At 41.9% G+C, this 18164-nt stretch overlaps 1 protein-coding gene across 2 annotated transcripts in view; it reads right to left on the reverse strand.

Annotated features, from left to right (window-relative positions):
• The window catches only part of CAPZB (capping actin protein of muscle Z-line subunit beta), a 61765-nt gene that overhangs the window by 33341 nt on the left and 10260 nt on the right, over nucleotides 1–18164 (reverse strand). For both annotated transcript variants that reach the window (XM_082493704.1, XM_082493703.1), the window contains exon 2: nucleotides 11306–11395. In XM_082493704.1, the coding sequence (XP_082349830.1) occupies nucleotides 11306–11395 (90 nt within the window). The remainder of the gene's footprint in view (nucleotides 1–11305; nucleotides 11396–18164) is intronic.

Below are 18164 nucleotides of genomic sequence, written 5' to 3' on the forward strand. Positions count from 1 at the left end.
TGGAGTGGAAAGGAGGGAGCTGCTAAAAGAATACGCCATCCTTGCGCTAGAGCATATTTTTCACAAGCTCCCACTCTGGGTAAAGTTTAGAATAGTTTCCAGGCAGCTGGCCAAACATTACCGTGTCGGCTAATAAAAATATGCATGTGTCCGTGTGCGTGCACACATAAAATCAAAATACATCTCCTACACAGGTAGCTTTTGATGGATTCATAACCCTAGCTGTCACCCCACACTTCGCGGGGAGAAGGACGACAAGATCTGCTTTTAACGTGGCAGAGAGGCTTTGATGTACTGCAAAGAGATGAGATGACATTTTGCAGCCTGAAGCTAGCGTGAATGCAAGCACAAGCAAATCAAGCAAATTCCATCCCGTGGCCTGTTGTTCTAGAGCTGACAGCAGCCCCGCTATCAATATTCCAACAGAAAGTTGGGAACACAACAGGATATAGGACAACTCTTAAATTCTTGAATATATTGGTGACAACAGTCAATAGAGAAAATAAAAGAAATAACCAGTGTGGAATCTCTTCTACATTTCATTCTACATCGTGGAGATGAAAACCTGATTGAGAACATGAAGACAAAATGCAATCCAGGGTAAAATTAATCAAGAAGCGATGAATTCACAACTAGTAAGAATTAAAAATGGGAAGGATAAAGAAAATATGGAAATGTGCTTTCTTCTCTTCAAGCCATTGATTCAGTGAACTGGTTGGTATGATTTCAAAGGAAAGAAGCTGAGAGGAGAAGAAACAAATCAGGGGTGCAACAGCTCCCGAAAGCATAAGCACAAACTATTTTAATGCACTAGATGAGACATAAGGGATGAAGCTGCCTAAAAGAAAAACGTTCCTAATCCCAAGTACTGGCAATAACATACAGAGATATTAAGTCAAAGTAAGCAGGGATAAATATAAAACAACATGACCGCAAAAGATCAAAAGACCAGAAAACCAAAACCAAGATGAGGCTAGCAAGAGACACAACAGCTAACCCACACAATCACCCCGTAAACACACAAAAAATAAGAGGAAAACACCAAGAAATGGTTGATAAAGTTACCGACAGTGCTGAAATAGCCGAAACATTAGTTTGAAGTTTTTCACTTTAGTCTATCTACACTGTAACATGGTAAGGAGCGGTAACTGAAGAGCCCAGATTAAAGAGCAGGGCAGGTAAGTGTTTACATAAAGCTAGATGCTTCTCATTGGCATTCATCATTTGATACTTGGAGACCTGGCTGAAGCATCCTCAAGACCATTTCACAGTCACTGAGTAAATAAAAGCGGACAGGAAGCAAGCAGCTTTTAGGAAAAATCTTTACTTTTTCTGAAAACAGACAACCCTAATACTCTACGGAGCTGATACAAGTCAGCAGTGTCGTGGCCCGAGTTAAGAGAAATGATGCATCTGTGTTCATGAGCCCATCTGGTTCCACTCTGTCTCTTCCCTCGCTTCTCCATTAGCTATTAATTTTAGGCTGACTCTTCAGGCGGAGGGGCAACCTGAGCCGACTGCTTCAATTTGGGATGCGCACACGCCAAGACCCAAAGCACCTCATCATTAAGAGCTACGCTCCGCGTTGTTCCTAAGAGCGATCAGCTGAATATATCCCTTCTTCTCAGCTGCTCCTTGGCCAGCTGCCCATCAGCAGAGAGATAAACACCCAGGAACAGACTCCTCACTCTGACGTGCGTTTAGGATGAATAATAGCGATGAAAACACAATTCGGAGAAAAGTGGCATTTTTCCCAGACTCCGTTTCCACTGAATTTCCTTGGGAAAAGCCCTTTGCTACACGTACGGTACGAGAGCACCACAGGTCTTGTACAATTCTTCAAACTCAAATATACTTACAAAGCATTTTCCAAAGAAATCCCAAACTCTGCTACAGAAAAGCTCCAAATAACCATCTGAATTTAAGACCCTCACAAAAAGCCACACAAATAACTTTTAAATTTAACTTTCTTTTAAAAATAGCACATGCCTTGTATGGTGTTTCCGCACTCCTCAGCGGGACAGCACAATCTCCTATGGACTAAAAGGAACTCTTAACACATTGTTTTTAAGATGCAATCTATTTAATTTCCACGTAGTAATGGTGAACTAAACTTATCTCGATATGTTTTGGTAACACAGATATTCATGAGTACGGTCACTTTTCCAATTTCTAAGAGCAGTGGCTAATCTTACAGCCATAACAGTGAACGCATTATACCATATACTTACTAGAATATAATACTACACATTACAATACTCCATTGTAATAGCAGACTATATACCCGCTGTCTCTTTGGTACAGACACTCTATAGGACTTCAGGCAATATATTCTTTTCTCCTTCTAGAATAAAACAGGGAAGAAAACCCACTCATCTACTTTGGAACTAATAAAAAATTTCAACAGTGTTTATAAAAAGAATAGAGATATTCCATCTGATGGAACTACTAATGTAATTCTAATTATTGGAAAAACATCCAAGTGTGGCACAGTTACCCCAAGAGAATCATTTTTGTATCGTTTATCACACCAACTTTTCAACAGCTGCTGTACTTCCTTTCTAAGAATGAATTTACAAGATTTATGCATACTGGTCTTCCTCCTCCAAAGCTGCTTATACGGCAAATGCAGTGACTCGAACAAGGTAATTTGCAGCTTTAAACACTTCAGCCACGTGTTCACGAGACTTATTCCTGCTGCATTTAGGTCCTTTGCATTTTAGAATGTGCAATGACAAGGTATTTGGCACAGCGAGGCTAAGCCAGCTGCTGCAATGTAAGCACCGAACAATTATTTTACACTATGCATGTACCTTTCCTTAAATTCTTCCCCATGACCAGTATTGAACTTTCTTAAAGCATTTAAATGACTGTTGTGCACATTCAGACTCTTGCAGAATTCAGTTTATATTTAGCCAGAAAACATCCAAATCTTCTGATCCCAGCCAAGACAGCTCCACTTAGAAGACCAACCAATCCTCTGAGTTTTCAGTCTGAAACAGTGGATTTGCATTGTTAACTTTTCCCTTTAAGCTTGTTCTGTGTTAACTGAAAAGCCCAAACGCACTTAGGTGCCCGAATACATGTCTCCAACAGTTGCTATAAAGGGAACTTTGACTTAGATTGAGAAATGCAAGAATTAACCCATGTCCCCAGGCCAAATACTCAAATGCCAAAGCAGTGATTTTGTTCAATTCATCACTGCACTATAAATAAGTGTCACTGCGATAAAAACACTGAAGCTATGAGGATCGTTTTATAAGCAAAGACTGGGCTCCCATCTTTATTTTGACACAAGTTTTTCCCACTCTAAGCAGCGGAAGATCAACCATAGACTACAATCTTAACGTTCTAGCTTTAGCTAAAGGCCATCATTAATTTAATTTGGCCCACAGCCCACTCTGGACCCTAATTCACCCACGTTTGCACAAATAAGCACTCAGTCATCTGTTACGGTAGTGTATGTATAGTCGTGGAGCGAGACCACCCTCAATGTAAATTAGAGCAGAAAAAAAAAAAAAAAAAAAAGAAGAATCTCAGGGGGTCCGGACTCAGCTGTTCAGGCTGGGACCAAACAGCAGCATCATTCAGAAGCGCGTATCATGCAACAGGGCACTGTGTTCGCTGGATTTTTTTTTTTTTTCCAAGGAGATATACAATGAATGTGTAGTACAAAGAAAAACTGAATGAAAAGTGAGTTAAGCGTACTCTCCTGCCCGCTGAACAAGGATTCTGTTGTCTTGTGTAACAGTATTCTCCATCAGAGCAAGCCAGGTATGTGGACAGTGTTTTAATTAAGTCAACTGCTCTGCTATCAAGACAAATAATCACTTGTGCCAAAGTCGAAACCGTACACTTTTTGGAGTAACTAACCTAATAATCATTCCTTCTTGACTCTCTTTTTGGTTAAAGGAACTTATCAACTAAACAATTGTTTCTGAATTATTTTTCTAAATAAATATGATTAAAAAAACTTCTGAGGAAACAAGAACAGTACTTCAGCTCTTCATGTCTTACATGCACTCCCCATCCTTGCTTGGATCTTGCTGGCCGAAATGCATCAAATTCTGCATCTTACATATTCAGGACAGCGAATATTCTGGCTTACTAGTGTACTTAAGTTGCACAGCTAAGTTCATTGTCGTCTTCTCCAGCCCTGACTGAGAGAAATCATGTTTACAACAGAAAGAGCAATACTGTTAGCGTAAGGTTCTGCACTTGAAAATAGTCTTTTTCCATGTTTATTCAGAGGTCAGCATGTACTGACCTCCACAGGAACCTTACACACCGGAAAACTATGTTAAATGCAGCAAAATTAAAGATGAAACACATTTTTCCTTAAAGAATCAGAAGGAAGACAACGTGAGCTTCAAAAGATTAGCAAAGAAGGCATTCAGATCCTTTTGTCTTTTGAATTTGTGTCTATAACACACAGGTATCTGAATACACATGTGACTCGAGCAGTTTTTAATTAAAAGCCACATCCAAACAGGAAAGTGAATATTTCAGTTGCATGTGAACTCTTTAAGACTTGATTTTTTTCTTTTTTAAAAACAACTTGCATCACTACAGAAGTGGACAAAACCACTGCCCACATCACTTGGGGAAACTGCTGGAACGCAAAGAAGAGCCCATTGCAACTTACCCGGCGCTCTTGCAAAATAACCATTTTGGCACGCGACCTCCCGCTTCAGCCCAGATTTTTCCCCTCTGGGCCAGCATCTAGTAAAATATTATTATAATTTTTCTGAGTCATTCCACAGCCTCAGAATTTCCTGTTCCTGCAGAACACAGACATGGCCTAACGGATGTTGTGGAAACTCAAGAAGGAAGCCTGGCTCCACTCATCTTGGGCCCAAAACCACTAGTAAAGTCAACTCCCACAAATCCACACATTGCTAAACCTTAATTTGATCCATCAGATGTCCAAGGGCCACACATTCTTCAAGCTTTGTTTATTAAATGACACTTAAATGGACTTTTGTGTTCAAGACCAGATGTAATTGATATTGGAAACAGCTCGGCTTTATTCCAGTATTTGCACTGAATTCCAGCGCTGCAAGAATTAGCAAAAACAAAATTAAAACCAATCAGCTTGTCTGGAAAAAGGCAAACGTTAATGAGGTTGCCGATCCAAGATCTAGTTAGCGATGTTGTAACAGAAACATTACGTTCATTACAGAATTTTTCAATTCAGCTCAAGGAACTACATTTTAAAAAACTCTGAAAGGTGACTACCGTTCATAAAACAGGATCCTTGGCATTCTTCCTGTGATTTGTGGGATAAAACAGGGCTTTTGCTCGATTCAGCATTCTGTAGCTTACCGAGAAACAAAAGCTAGCCATCTGGCAGCTACAACGAGACTGCCCTAGACTTTGACTAGTGACCTGCAGGTGAAGGCTTCTGTATCTCATTACCAGCCCCAAGTCCCATGAGCTATCACAGCATATCAATATCTTGGGAAGTCCTGACTGTTTGTGTCAAGAGTCCAGCTGGTGTTGGAGATATCCAGCAACAATTACGGGATATCCAGCAGCATGCTCTCTCTCTCTCCAGCGATGTTTCTATATCCTAGCTTTTCCACTCATCTTTAAAAGAGGTTAGATAGGTTTCTAATTAGGATTCAAGCTTCTCAAGTGATCTACCCTACACAGTCCTTTAGAAAGATATTTAAACAGACAGTTTAAGGTTCTCTAACACCAGCAGTGCAGTGGAGGAGCCTGGAAGAAAAATAGGCAGAGTTTAGGCTTAAAAAGAAAAAGAGTAAGTGAATATGAAGCCAGAAGTAAAATTCACTTTTACAATCTCATGCAAGGAAGTGGAGTTTCTACCTCTAAGCCAAACATCACATTAACAATTTACATATATTAATTGCTATGTCCAATTACCATCAAGATATCCAGAGGTAATCTTTTCTAGCTGGAAAAGCTCCTGCTTACAGCCACTCACCAAATGGAAAACCGGCTCTCAATGACCATAAATTAATTCAGAGAGCCAGAGCCCCTTTCTTTAGCCACTAATCCTTGCATTAGAAACCCGACAGGCTGCTGGTGGCTTAGAGCCTATCACACCAGTCAACAAGTCCAGGAAGAACAGCGGGTCAAAAACTCAGCTTTGAGACCACCAGACTGTCAACGCACTTCTGCTTCCACCATTTCTTAAGTTTTCACTGGGTTTGATTTTTCTTTTTTTTTTTTTTTTTTTTCCTAAACATCTTCCACCCTCACTAGATGTTCAGCTGGCCATCTGTATTCAATTATTTTATCTTTCCCCCTCAACGCTGTGTACTGCTTAGGCTCTTGGACTCAACAATACAGAAAGCTCCAGTCACATTCTCATGTTCTTTATGGTCTGTGCAGACCAAGCAATGCAGTTTTCCTGGGGATAAATTCTCTAGCTTCATATATCTTCAGTCACTAAAGGCACGCAAGCAGATTTGAGACTTGCCTGGAAGCACATGAGCTACACGACGCAAGGTCCTGAATGTTCTTCAAATATTTCAAAATCATAAGTTTACACATTTTTAAATTCATCATTCTGGGACTTTTTAGAAAAGTAATGCATTCTACTAAAAATACTTAAGCATTCTCCTGTGATGAGAAAGCATAGATGATCACCTCCCAGATCTTTAATTGCAAACAGAGCCTTGAAAAATAACCAGTAAAGTTACTGACCGCTATATCTATAAAGAACTCTAGCTTTAAATCTTCCATGGCAGCAATAACTCGATTCTGTACTTTACTTTTGGGAATAAGATAAGTATTAATTATCAGTCTTACTGGGAAGAGGTAGGAAGAAAGCTGTGGCTGTGAGCAAACCCCACTCTCTCCTGGCGAGTCTGGTTGTCCATTTTGTAATGCAGCTTTGGAAGGATGAGTCTCTGTCCCCAGTTAATGCCAGCCATCTGATTTTTCTGAGTCAGCTGGATTTTCTTCATCTAATTTATATTATATACACACAGGCAACCATCCAAATGAAACACTCAGCAGGAAATTTGTATTTGCAAAGGAACCTGCTTAACTTCAACCAAGACTGAGAGCGCATCAACTTCCACACTCGAGTCAAAGCCATCAAGACTGTCCTGTCACAGATCCCTTATTTCATCTACCTGGACTTGTGCAAAGCGTTTGACACAGTCCCGCATGATATCCTGGCCTCTAAATGGGAGAGACATGGATTCGACAGATGGACTACTCAGTGGATAAGGAACTGGCTGGACGGTCACACTCAAAGAGTTGTGGTCAATGTCTCCATGTCCAAGAGGAAACCAGTGACGAGTGGTGTTCCTCAGGGGTTGGTCTGGGACCGGTGCTGTTTAACATCTTTGTCGGTGACATGGACAGTGGGATTGAGTGCACCCTCAGCAAGTTTGCTGACGACACCGAGCTGTGTGGCGAGGTAGACACACTGGAGGGGAGGGATGCCATCCAGAGCAACCTGGACAGGCTGGAGAGCTGGGCTCATGCCAGCCTCATGAAATTCAACCAGGTCAAGTGCAAGGTCAGTGAAGCTGTCTCACAAAAAAAAAACCCCAAAAGGATTCTGGAGGCTGCGACACCAGCTCTCGCTCACCTACCCCGCTATGTGTGCTGCCAAGGTGTCTTAGGAAGACATCCTCCACAATGACGCTATCTGAAAGCTGATGCCTTCTTCGGGGTTTCTCTTGGAAAGAACACAGCCAAAAGTAGATGGGGAATGACTTACTGTACAAATCATCATAAGAAAAAGGAAGCAGGAGGACAACTGTCAGATTGTTCTGATCTTTCAGTGTGAACCGTTTAGCCACTCAGAAGTGAGCTCTACCAGCCTTCTTGCTTCATGCCACTTTGCGACTTCCATGAGCCAAAACAAGATCTCACTCTTAACTGATATGAGAAACATTTCCATCCAGAAAATACCCTTAATATTCTCCTTTCAGCAAGTGATGAAAACAGATGTGATTCACAACTGACTTCAATGAGAAGCACAGTATGTCAACAGCAGCAACTTCTGGACAGCGTGAGGCAGTAAGGAGGTGAGACAGTATTTTTGCTACGCAATTAAAATCTGTATTAATGTTACGAGCGCTATCACTTGGCATATCCTCATGATGTATCCATTCAAGAGCACTGCAATCACCTTCAGCGCTCCCCTTATGAGAGCTGAATTACAGTTCAGACTCAGCTGACAGGTAGATGCTCCACGGCTTCAGTTACCCCAGTTTCCAGAGAAGGTACATGAAACATTTTTCTAATTTAAATTAATTGTCCTTAAAAAGGTGCGTGCCTACACCAAACTCCTTTTGTAGACATTTTAGAAGGTCTCTTGTAAATTTTGACAGCCTCGGAGTAGTCTGTTTACAAATAATGACTAATTGAATTCCAAGCAGAGCATTCCATGCCAAGGCACATTACCAGCACCACGCACAGCTTCTTTCAGGCAGGACTTCTGGAGTCCTATGATTGACAAGGTCTCTAATGAACTCTAATTGAAGAGTCGGCAGTCTGAAAATATGCAACAACAGATGTGGTAAAAGGGCAAACCACAAACTGTTTTGCTAATGAGTGAAAAGTGTCTGGTCTGATGAGGGCCAGTGACCCAAAAATTCTCTTCTTCCACCCACCCTTTTACTTCATGTTCAAGTTTGGACCCTCTCCCTTGTCAGCCCAACACTTGGGGGCAGTAATGTACAGTCTTGAACATACTCCATTTACTCAGATTGGCACCAAGACGTTCTTTTATTAAAAAGCAGCAGCAGAGCATTGCTTTGACAGAGTAAGAGAGAACTCAGGGAGGCAACTTCGTGCAGTTGTCCTTCCCAGCAGGAATACAAGCCTAGGAAGTAGATGCCTATTTCTTACTATATTAGTTTTGGAAACCTTTTTGCAAAGACATTTCTACGTCTTCATCTCCTTTCAAGGGATCTTAAGCAAGCACCAAAACAGCAGCTACACTCGTCAGTCTGGAGATCAATTCCTGTAGAAAGACTATGGAAAGCTGAGCTGTAATAACCTACACTTCACAACGAAAACCAAAAATTACTTGGGCCTCTGCTTCAAGTCTACTCCAGCATGGCAGATGTAATGGAGCAAGGAAACCAAGCACAAAGGAAGCAGAAGTCAGGGTACCATCTTTTATAATTCTGTCGCAAATTTAATGAACCTGCTCATGCTTGTCATGCATTTGGAATCTGACCTTTTACTTCAAGGAGGTTATTGTCTGGTAATGGTACAGGAAACAGAATAAAAACCATCAGCTATAAAGGTTTGGATGAAACTTGCCAAAAAAGGTCAAAAAACTATTTGCTTGAGTCTGGCTTATGATGTTTTTGGAACTATTACAGGTGGCAGTATATACACTGTTCTTGCCTAAGTAGAGTGTAGACTTCAGGCTTACAGGCGCCAGGCTGAGAGTGGGCTGCAGAAGAGGTCTACAGATGTCTCAACAATAAAGAAATCATACTGGATTTAACAAATTATTTCATTGTCACCGCAAAGAAGGGGCTGCAATGACTACTGTGGGGAATCACACAGACCCTCCTTCGAACAAGCATCATTCAAACTGGTTTGTTTCATGTTACATTTGCAATATGAAAAGAAGCCCAGTGAGCGCGTTGCTGATGGAAAGCATGTAGAGCACTAATGATCACCATCCAAAAGTAATTCCAACATTTAGAGGTAACCAGCAATTTTCTGAGTCATTAAAAAAACCTCATACCAATTATAAAGTCATGCTTACCACAGCTCCCCAAACAACTCATTGTTTTGAACCATCCTTGGAGCTGCTCAAACCCTGATATCCGTTCAGTCTTCCAAATTTCATCAGAAAACCAACCGTGTCACACTAGATCATATCAATGATTTAGTTATTCTGTGTCCTACCTCCAGCAACAGCCACAAAAATGACGCTTTAGGTTGCCAAGAGTGTGGTGGCACAGATGTAGCCAATTACTAAATGGTTTCAAGAAAAAGAAATAATCCCTTCCTGCAGGGAATAATTTCTTTCCTGACCCACAAAGCTTTCTTACCTGTACTTTGGCTTATGTAACTAAAAGCAGTATTTAAACAGAGTTTGATAATTTAAAAGTCAGCCGCAGCTTTTTGACTATGGTACTCCTCCCAGGTTCATTAACGCCAGCTTCAATACCACTTCAGAACAGACCTCCTCAACTAAACTTCTACCTGGTAAGTAGCTCTTCTTCTCCACACAAGGATAACAAACAGTTTGGAGACAATTTAAACAATTTAATCAAAAGGTACTAATTCAAATGGCTGCTATGTGCACAACCGTAGGGTTTTAGGGTCTCTCAGACAAGGTTTGTCAGCATCATGCATAAAATTCAGACCTGCCACAGAAAAGGGACATACTTCTCACTACAAATAAGAGGAAAGGCTTAACTGAAAAGTCTAAGCCTCCATGCCCTCTGTCTGCAAAAATCTAGAAGCTTAGGTCAGAAACAAGCCATATATTTAGACCAGACAATAGAAACAAGCTTTCCCAGCTGCCCGTATAGTAGGTTCTATATAGATTAAATCCGTATTTCAGTAATACTTAAGTTACTCCTGAGGCAACTGTGCCACACACTGTTTTTAGGGACAGCTGATACTAACTAGCCTATTACAGCCCAACTGTGCATCACAGGATGTGCAACTAAACCCCGTGTGACTAGTAATGACGCAGACGCGTCCTTTTTAAGACAGTTTTCCTCACTAGCAGTTTATCGAAGGAAAACAAATGTTTCAGGGACAAGCAGAAAACAGGTATCGGGCACCAGATGGTTGGCCAGGGTTGTTTTTTTTTTTGATACCTACTGGACTGCAGAATACCTGATACGGCATAAATTATAAATAGATTTGGGTATTGTCCAGAACCCCAGTGTTCTGACATATTCTGCCTCAGGAATGTCTTTGAAGCACGTGCGAAAGCACATCCACTGCACAAGTCCTGTGTCAAGAGGCAGGTGGTTCATCAGGAGACAACGTCCCACGTATAGGACATGCATCAACCTTGCATAAACTGTTCCAAATTACTTTTGCTAAACAGCAGCCTCCAAACTGGTCATGACTTCATCAAGAAAGCTGCTAATGACCCTTCAATCCAAAAGCATGTCCGTGCATACACAGTAGTACCTGTTGGCTTGCCCACAATAAACAGGTAGATTCCTGACGTTGTTAGCGCAATTGCTGTATTCTTTAACCTCGCCAAAAGACAAGGAGAGAAACAAATCACCACACTTCCGAGATGCTTCAGCAAATGTTCTTAAATACCAGAACTAGATCACACACAGGACTCGGTCATTAGTAGGTTAGAGCATCCAATACTCACCAAGTCAATGAGGTCACTGAGATTCTTCTCTATCTGTTGCGGAGGCAGACGCCTCATCAAATCCAAGGCACAATCCAGCTGCTGGTCACTCTGCAGAAACAAGAACAGCCCTCTGTCACCACAGGTACAGCTAATGCATCACATTCACACACACATACACACACACACACACACACAAACGGCAGTGCTTGCTGACTCTTCTGATACGAGAAGTAAAGTTTCCAGTTCTAAGCAGCAGATGTTTTGTATTAGTACAGATTTCAAGAAAGCTCAGTACCATTTGATTCCAGATTATTGACTTGGTATTGCAAAAAATGTTCTAAACTACGGATTTAAGAGCACAGTTTAAACAGGTGTCACGCCACCAATATAACACCGTGCTGTTGATGGAAAGGAGTTCAGTCCTTAGCTCACCAAGACCTCTTTCCAATGCTTGTGCAAATGCTTAATGCATTGTTTTCCATGCTATCTCAATAATAATCTGGGTTAGGGAACTGAAAGTTCCTTTTCCTGAAGCAGTTTTAACACTTCCTCATTCGTATTGTGCCGTTCAGCTTGAGACAACCAGCATCCAAGACAAATTCTGTTCCAACACAGAGCGCGCTCTTCCTCCCTCAGCTTTATCAAAAAAACAGAATGAAACATGCACACAAAGTATGATCCATTATTTCCTTCTTGCTACAAAACACACACCAGAATGTGCCTATACGTGAGAAATCGGGGACTTTAGTTATTTCAAGAAATCACAGCAATGTACTCCAAAAGGCTTATTGCAGCTGGTCTCCCATCCAATTCTGACACACAAAAAAAACCCTTAAACTTCACTTCAGAGACAGAAAATATGCAACAGACATTACCAGAGACACTTGATGAGCTGAACTAGCTTGACATAACTTTTAGCTCTCATTCTCACCCACAGATATAAACAGACACTTTCCTGCAAGCCTAACAGTACCCAAAATCTGCACAAGTTTGATGAGCAGGTCACCAGGCAGCTGAAGCACAGCCAGTTTGTTTTCAGCACTTCTTCCCTTCCCGTTTCCCTTTGCGATTTCCAGCCACCGTATACTGGCTGGATCGATGGGCTGAGTTCAATAGGATGAGGTTCAACAGGGCCAAATGCTGGGTCTTGCACTTGGGCCACACCAACCCCATGGACGCTACAGTCTTGGGGCGGAGTGGCTGGAAAACTGCCCAGCGGAGAAGGACCTGGGGGCGTTGGTCAAGAGCTGGCTGAATACGAGCCAGCAGTGTGCCCAGGTGGCCAAGAAAGCCAACGGCATCCTGGCCTGTATCAGCAATAGTGTGGCCAGCAGGGCTAGAGAGGCGATTGTCCAACTGTACTCAGCATTGGTGTGGCCCCACCTTGAGTACTGTGTTCAATTTTGGGCGCTGCAGTACAAGAAGGACATTGAGGTGCTGGAGAGGGTCCAGAGAAGGGCAACAAAGCTGGTGAAGGGTCTTGAGAACAAGTCTTACGAGGAGCGGCTGAGGGAACTGGGGTTGTTTAATCTGAAGAAAAGGAGGCTGAGGGGAGACCTTATTGCTCTCTACAGCTCCCTGAAAGGAGGGTGTAGTGAGGTGGGCATTGGTCTCTTCTCACAAGTTACAACCATTAGGACAAGAGAAAACAGCATCAAGTTGCACCAGGGGAGGTTTAGGTTAGACGTTAGGAAAAACTTCGACACTGAATGGGTTGGAACAGACTGCCCAGGGAAGTGGTTGAATCGTCATCCTTGGATGTATTTAAAAGCCGTCTAGATACGGTGCTCAGGGACATGCCTTAGAAGTGCACCCGGTAGAATTAGATAAAAGTCGGACTTGATGATCTTAAAGGTCTTTTCCAGCCATAACGATTCTATGATACAAAACAAGCTTAGCTTTAATTTCTCCCTCCTGTGTTCTTCCAAGCTCCAAAAGTTTTATTTAAGAAAGGCTTCAAAACTAAAGCGGTTACACGACCACATTACTCAAGTAGCAGCCCCCAGGTCAGGGAGAACCAGGAAGCAAAGTTTCCTCCAATTAATCTACACCCCAGCAATGAGGAAAGGAGGGAGCACTCAGTTCAGCTGACATCCATTACGAAAGCTGTTCTTAAAAGGTACTACCCATTCACTATCAAAAGATAAATATTTTACAGCCAGCAAGTCAGATAGTCTGCTCTGGGGAGATTAAATATTTATTTCTCATCCAGTTCACGTTATAGGACAATCTTTGCAAAATATTCCAGCTCTACAGCCAGGCACCCACTCTTGTATCTCTGCAATAGTCTCCCGCCTGAAAAGCAGGATGCGCTGACACCAAGAACAGACGTTTGTGACAGTCACCTGCTGTCAGTGAAGGATGATGCGTTCAAGTAATGCACATAACCCCCCACACTCTTTAAATACTTGGGTAACATGACAAGCAAATCCTTGGCTGAAATGAGTCTGGAGTGAAGTTATTTACCTTGGAAAGCGACCCCAAATCAATCACTGAACTATCCCCACATTCACGCACAAAAGCGATGGCCAAGATTTTCAAAACTTTTTACTGATCTTCATTAGATGTTCAGGGGAAGCAAAAACGACTCACTTTTTGCTACCGACCTTTAAGGCCCCAGAGAAAGATACCGTTTAGATGGCCTGTGCCTGCCCAGCTCCAGCTGCCAAGCTCAGGCAGGGGATCTTTCTGACCAAGTATTGTCTTTACCTCCCGCTATCTCTCACATCAAGGAAGGAAAGCTGGCACGTGGTCACAAGGTCACGCTCCTCGCTTTGGGATCGTGGGAACACTTACGGAAGTGCTCCGTCCTCCTCTGCCAGCTGGAATTGTTTAACAGACAAAAAAGCCCCGGGAAAGTTGATGTTAAAACCACCACTAAAGCCGCAACCCCAGAATAAGTGGTTTAGAACACGACGATTTTGAAATAAACTACTCTGAATGAAGGAGTACCTACATTTGCAGTGTTTTATGGATTAACCAAAAGAACTTGGACTGACCATTTTTATAACAATATATTCAATAACAGCTGTAAAAAGACACGAGCAAGACGGTTTAAGGCAGAGATCCTCCAAGGGGTTCACACACAGCTGGCATACATGGCTGTGTGCAATGGAAAACCAAAAATATACAAGCACATACTAACAGTATCTTTTTTCTGGTATTAAAGAGGTAAAAGCAAGGCTGAGCAGCAGGACTCTTCAGTTTTCTTGCAGAGCATTTAAATAATTAAATGGCTTGCCAGAAGATCTCTTAAAGCACTGAAATAAAGACAGGTTCTGCCGTATTTCTGTCCCTAAATCTGTGGTTATACGGTCACTTTAATCCAGCATAAATCTGTGCTGGCACAGTGAAAAAGGCAATACAAAGCACAGAGATTACAGAGCAAAGGGGTACCGTGCAGTATTGGATACATCTGGTATGTCTTATTTCAGAATTGAGCAGGTAATTCTACCAGTTATCTTTTGTTTCTGGTTCTTTCACTAGAGGTGAAGTGAGGTTTTAAAACCCAGGTCTGTGGTCAAATACATCTTTTGGCGTCACACCTCTGCCCCAGCTGGAGCATCTACATTAGCTGTAGGTACTTAACACACAGAGACAGGAGTCACGTCCACGGTGCCAAAACCACTCTTAACCTTGCTATACTCTTAACTTCACCTGTTCTGGACTTCCATTTCCTTAATTCTCTTATAAAATTGCATACTGAAGATGTGGTTTCTTAACAGACCTCCAGACAAAACATTTTTACAGAATTCTTGCCTTCAGATGTGGAGGGGCTTAGAAACCCTTGCTCACTGGGAGGGTGATTAGACAGGCTGTCTCCCAGTCTGGGCCGCTCTCAAAGCGAAGCCCTTTGAGGTTGCAGGACTTAATGAGCTTAGTGTTTACTTGATATGAGGCCGTTTTCCACCATTCCTCTGTTTCATCCAGCACAGAGCTCCTGTGGAGGAGTAGGGAGTTCAGACAGAAATTCTAAATGAAGTTTTATTACAGCTCAAGTCACTGAAGGATTTAGAGATCACAGGAATCTCAAAGACTGAAAATATTAGCTTAGATGAAAGCTCCTTAATAAGTTTCCTCTAAAGATGTTTGGCTATCTAGAATCTCCACTTAAGCATCTGCTATAGTGTTCCCATGATACTACCACAAGGAAAAATGTTATGAATGTGTCTACAGGAGTAGCTATGTTTGTTTAGCTTCCTTTGCCTGCATCTGCTCTTCTCTTCGGTCTCCCTGCTGTACTTAGCTTATTTCCAAAAGAGAAACCCTCTCGGAACTGCCACAGGTTTCTGGTCATCTAGGTACCAGGTGTTGAGGCTCAAATGAAAACAAAAAGCACTGAAAAAAAATCAGTTGTATAAACGTGCAGTTGCACAGAGGCACAGCTGTACATTTTAATTCCATTCATACTATAAGCAATACTGTTCAAAGGCTGAGTATGGGCAGATGTCGTTCAACACCAAACAAACAAAAAAACCCCAGGAAGTTACTACAGGTATGCAAATTGCAAAAATTAAAACAGGCAAAACATTGAACTTCCCTCTGACTCACTTATGTCCCCTAAAGCACAAAGCTCCTTCGGAGGAGGGGGACAGGGCTCAGGAATAGCTGGCATTCCTTAATGGTCCCCTGCCAGGATACTGTACGCTGATAACATCAAGCGACAAGAGCTGACCCACGTCACGCAAACCTGCAAGTGAACAACTTCTTATGCAGCTGATACAGTCCATAGCACCCAAACGTGCTCGGCCAGACCAAGGTACTAATCCATACCATGTTTGCATTATATTTCACACAGAATTGTCACCTGATAAACGATGCTATTATAAGCCAAGATATACACCTAAAGCCTTTCAAACATCAGTCTCACTGGCAGAACCGGTAATGCTTCACAGAAGCTGTGCTTGTTTTCTCTTTTCAATAGACACAGCAATCTGACGAGGTCCTACCTACAAGTATTTTGCACTTCTTTTTAAATGATATCTTTACACGTGCTTTTCACTATGTACACTTACAGAATTTCACAGGACGCATTCACAAGTTTTGACAACTCTGTTGCTATTAACCCAAGACTCAACCTATACACCCAGTTTTCAGAGGGTTTACATGAAGCTGCAGCTCTACCAGTTCCAAAGGCTAAGCCATTCCACTTGAAAGGAGGTGAGAGATTTCATTTGAAGCTCCCAGCCTTATAGTCAGCAGGAATTTGCTTCTATTTATCACAAAGATCTGCAGATTTAATTCCCTGGTCGTCGCAGCTTTGTTCTGATAGCTCCTGCTCATTTGACTGTTATTGCTGAGCATAAACAGAGTTAGGCAGTTTCTTCAAAAAGAAAACCAGGCTGGTTTCACTTCTGTATTGTATTTCTATATTAACACTACTCAGCTAACTCCCAAACCAAAAGAAACCAGCTGAGGTAGTTCAGTGCTACTGCAGTTGTAGCTTCTCCCTATTTTAGCCCTTTCTGGGAAATAAGCTGTTTCAGCTAACAAAACTTTACTGCAAATATAACACTTCTACTCAAGGCATGATTGCGCTACCTATCCTCTTTCCCATCTGTGATGCAAGCTTAGGACTGGACGACCTAAAATTTACTTCAGTAGTTATGATTAAGGTAAAATGCCATGCACGTGTAGTAAGAGCGTGCATTATTTGGCCCACGCTACCCACGTTTAGCCCTGAAATGCCACGGTTGGTGGGACGCTGCAGTCAGGTTAGAACAGATATAGCAAAGGCCTTCGAGCTGCTTTGTGTACAAGTTTGGCTCAAGACTGGCCTCTGAAAAGCCATCCAAACTTAAAGTACACGCTGGTATCTCAATTTTCAGAGAACAGAAATGTAAGATAAAAACCTGAAGGGACACCCAAAATAGAACATTTGCTCAACTTATGCAGTTTGAAGCAATCACCCTTTGGTTGCTCGTCAGTTTACAAGCAAAATATCTTTTTAAATTAATCCAAGGCCAGAAGTACACAACCAGCAAATGACTTTTTTTTTTTCCCCCCTTCCTTTTATGTTGCAGACATACCCCAGATAGTAAATCATATTATTTCCTGTCAGTTCTCCCAACAGGAATGTCTGACTAATGTTTCAGCTTTGTGGTACTAAACACTAATTTTTTTTTTAATTGAAACAGATACACAGCTTCCCCTCCTGCTTGTCATTTTAATCCTTGCCAACTTCCAGAGTTCCAAAGGCAGAAGACTCCCTTTTCAAATTACACAATAGGATAGTATTACTGCTAGAAGCTTCAGCAAAGGGTTGAATTATTGTAACCCCTACGTAATAAAAAGTACAGTAGTATGTTAAGTTGCAGGATTCCCCTCTCGGCTGTCAGCATTCACTTTTTAGGATATTAGATGGGAAGGGGAATAACTCTGTACAATCTATGAATCCCAGACAAGTTCTGCGCTCATGACGTTTCCATCAGCTGCACATATTCCTTGCAATCTGTCTTTCTACATAATTTTTCCCTTGACTATTAACCCTCTTCTGGCAGATCCTATCTAAAACCATTTGTAGCGGACTTATAAATCACAGCTTCCTGCCAGCAAGGTGTACTAGTGGGAGTAACAGCGATAGCATACTTAGGAAACAATCAAACGTAATAAAACCTGAAGGCACACTACACTGTGGATAGTTACAAAAGAACAGGTCAAAGATTATTAAAAGAACATGACGCTGATGCAGACGACATTCACCTTCTCTTGAACTACTTCTAGCCTTGTCTTCTCTGGTTAGGATGTGATCCAGTGGCTTTTATCATCTCAGACACTTAGGATCATGTCGTATGTTCAGTAACACCTTTAGCTCAATTTGCTGTGGTCACATTAGTGCTGTGGTCAAGACCAAACACACAGACCAATTGCTGAGTGC

The sequence above is a fragment of the Vanellus vanellus genome (assembly GCF_965231255.1).
Source record: "Vanellus vanellus genome assembly, chromosome: 20".
NCBI lineage: Eukaryota > Metazoa > Chordata > Aves > Charadriiformes > Charadriidae > Vanellus > Vanellus vanellus.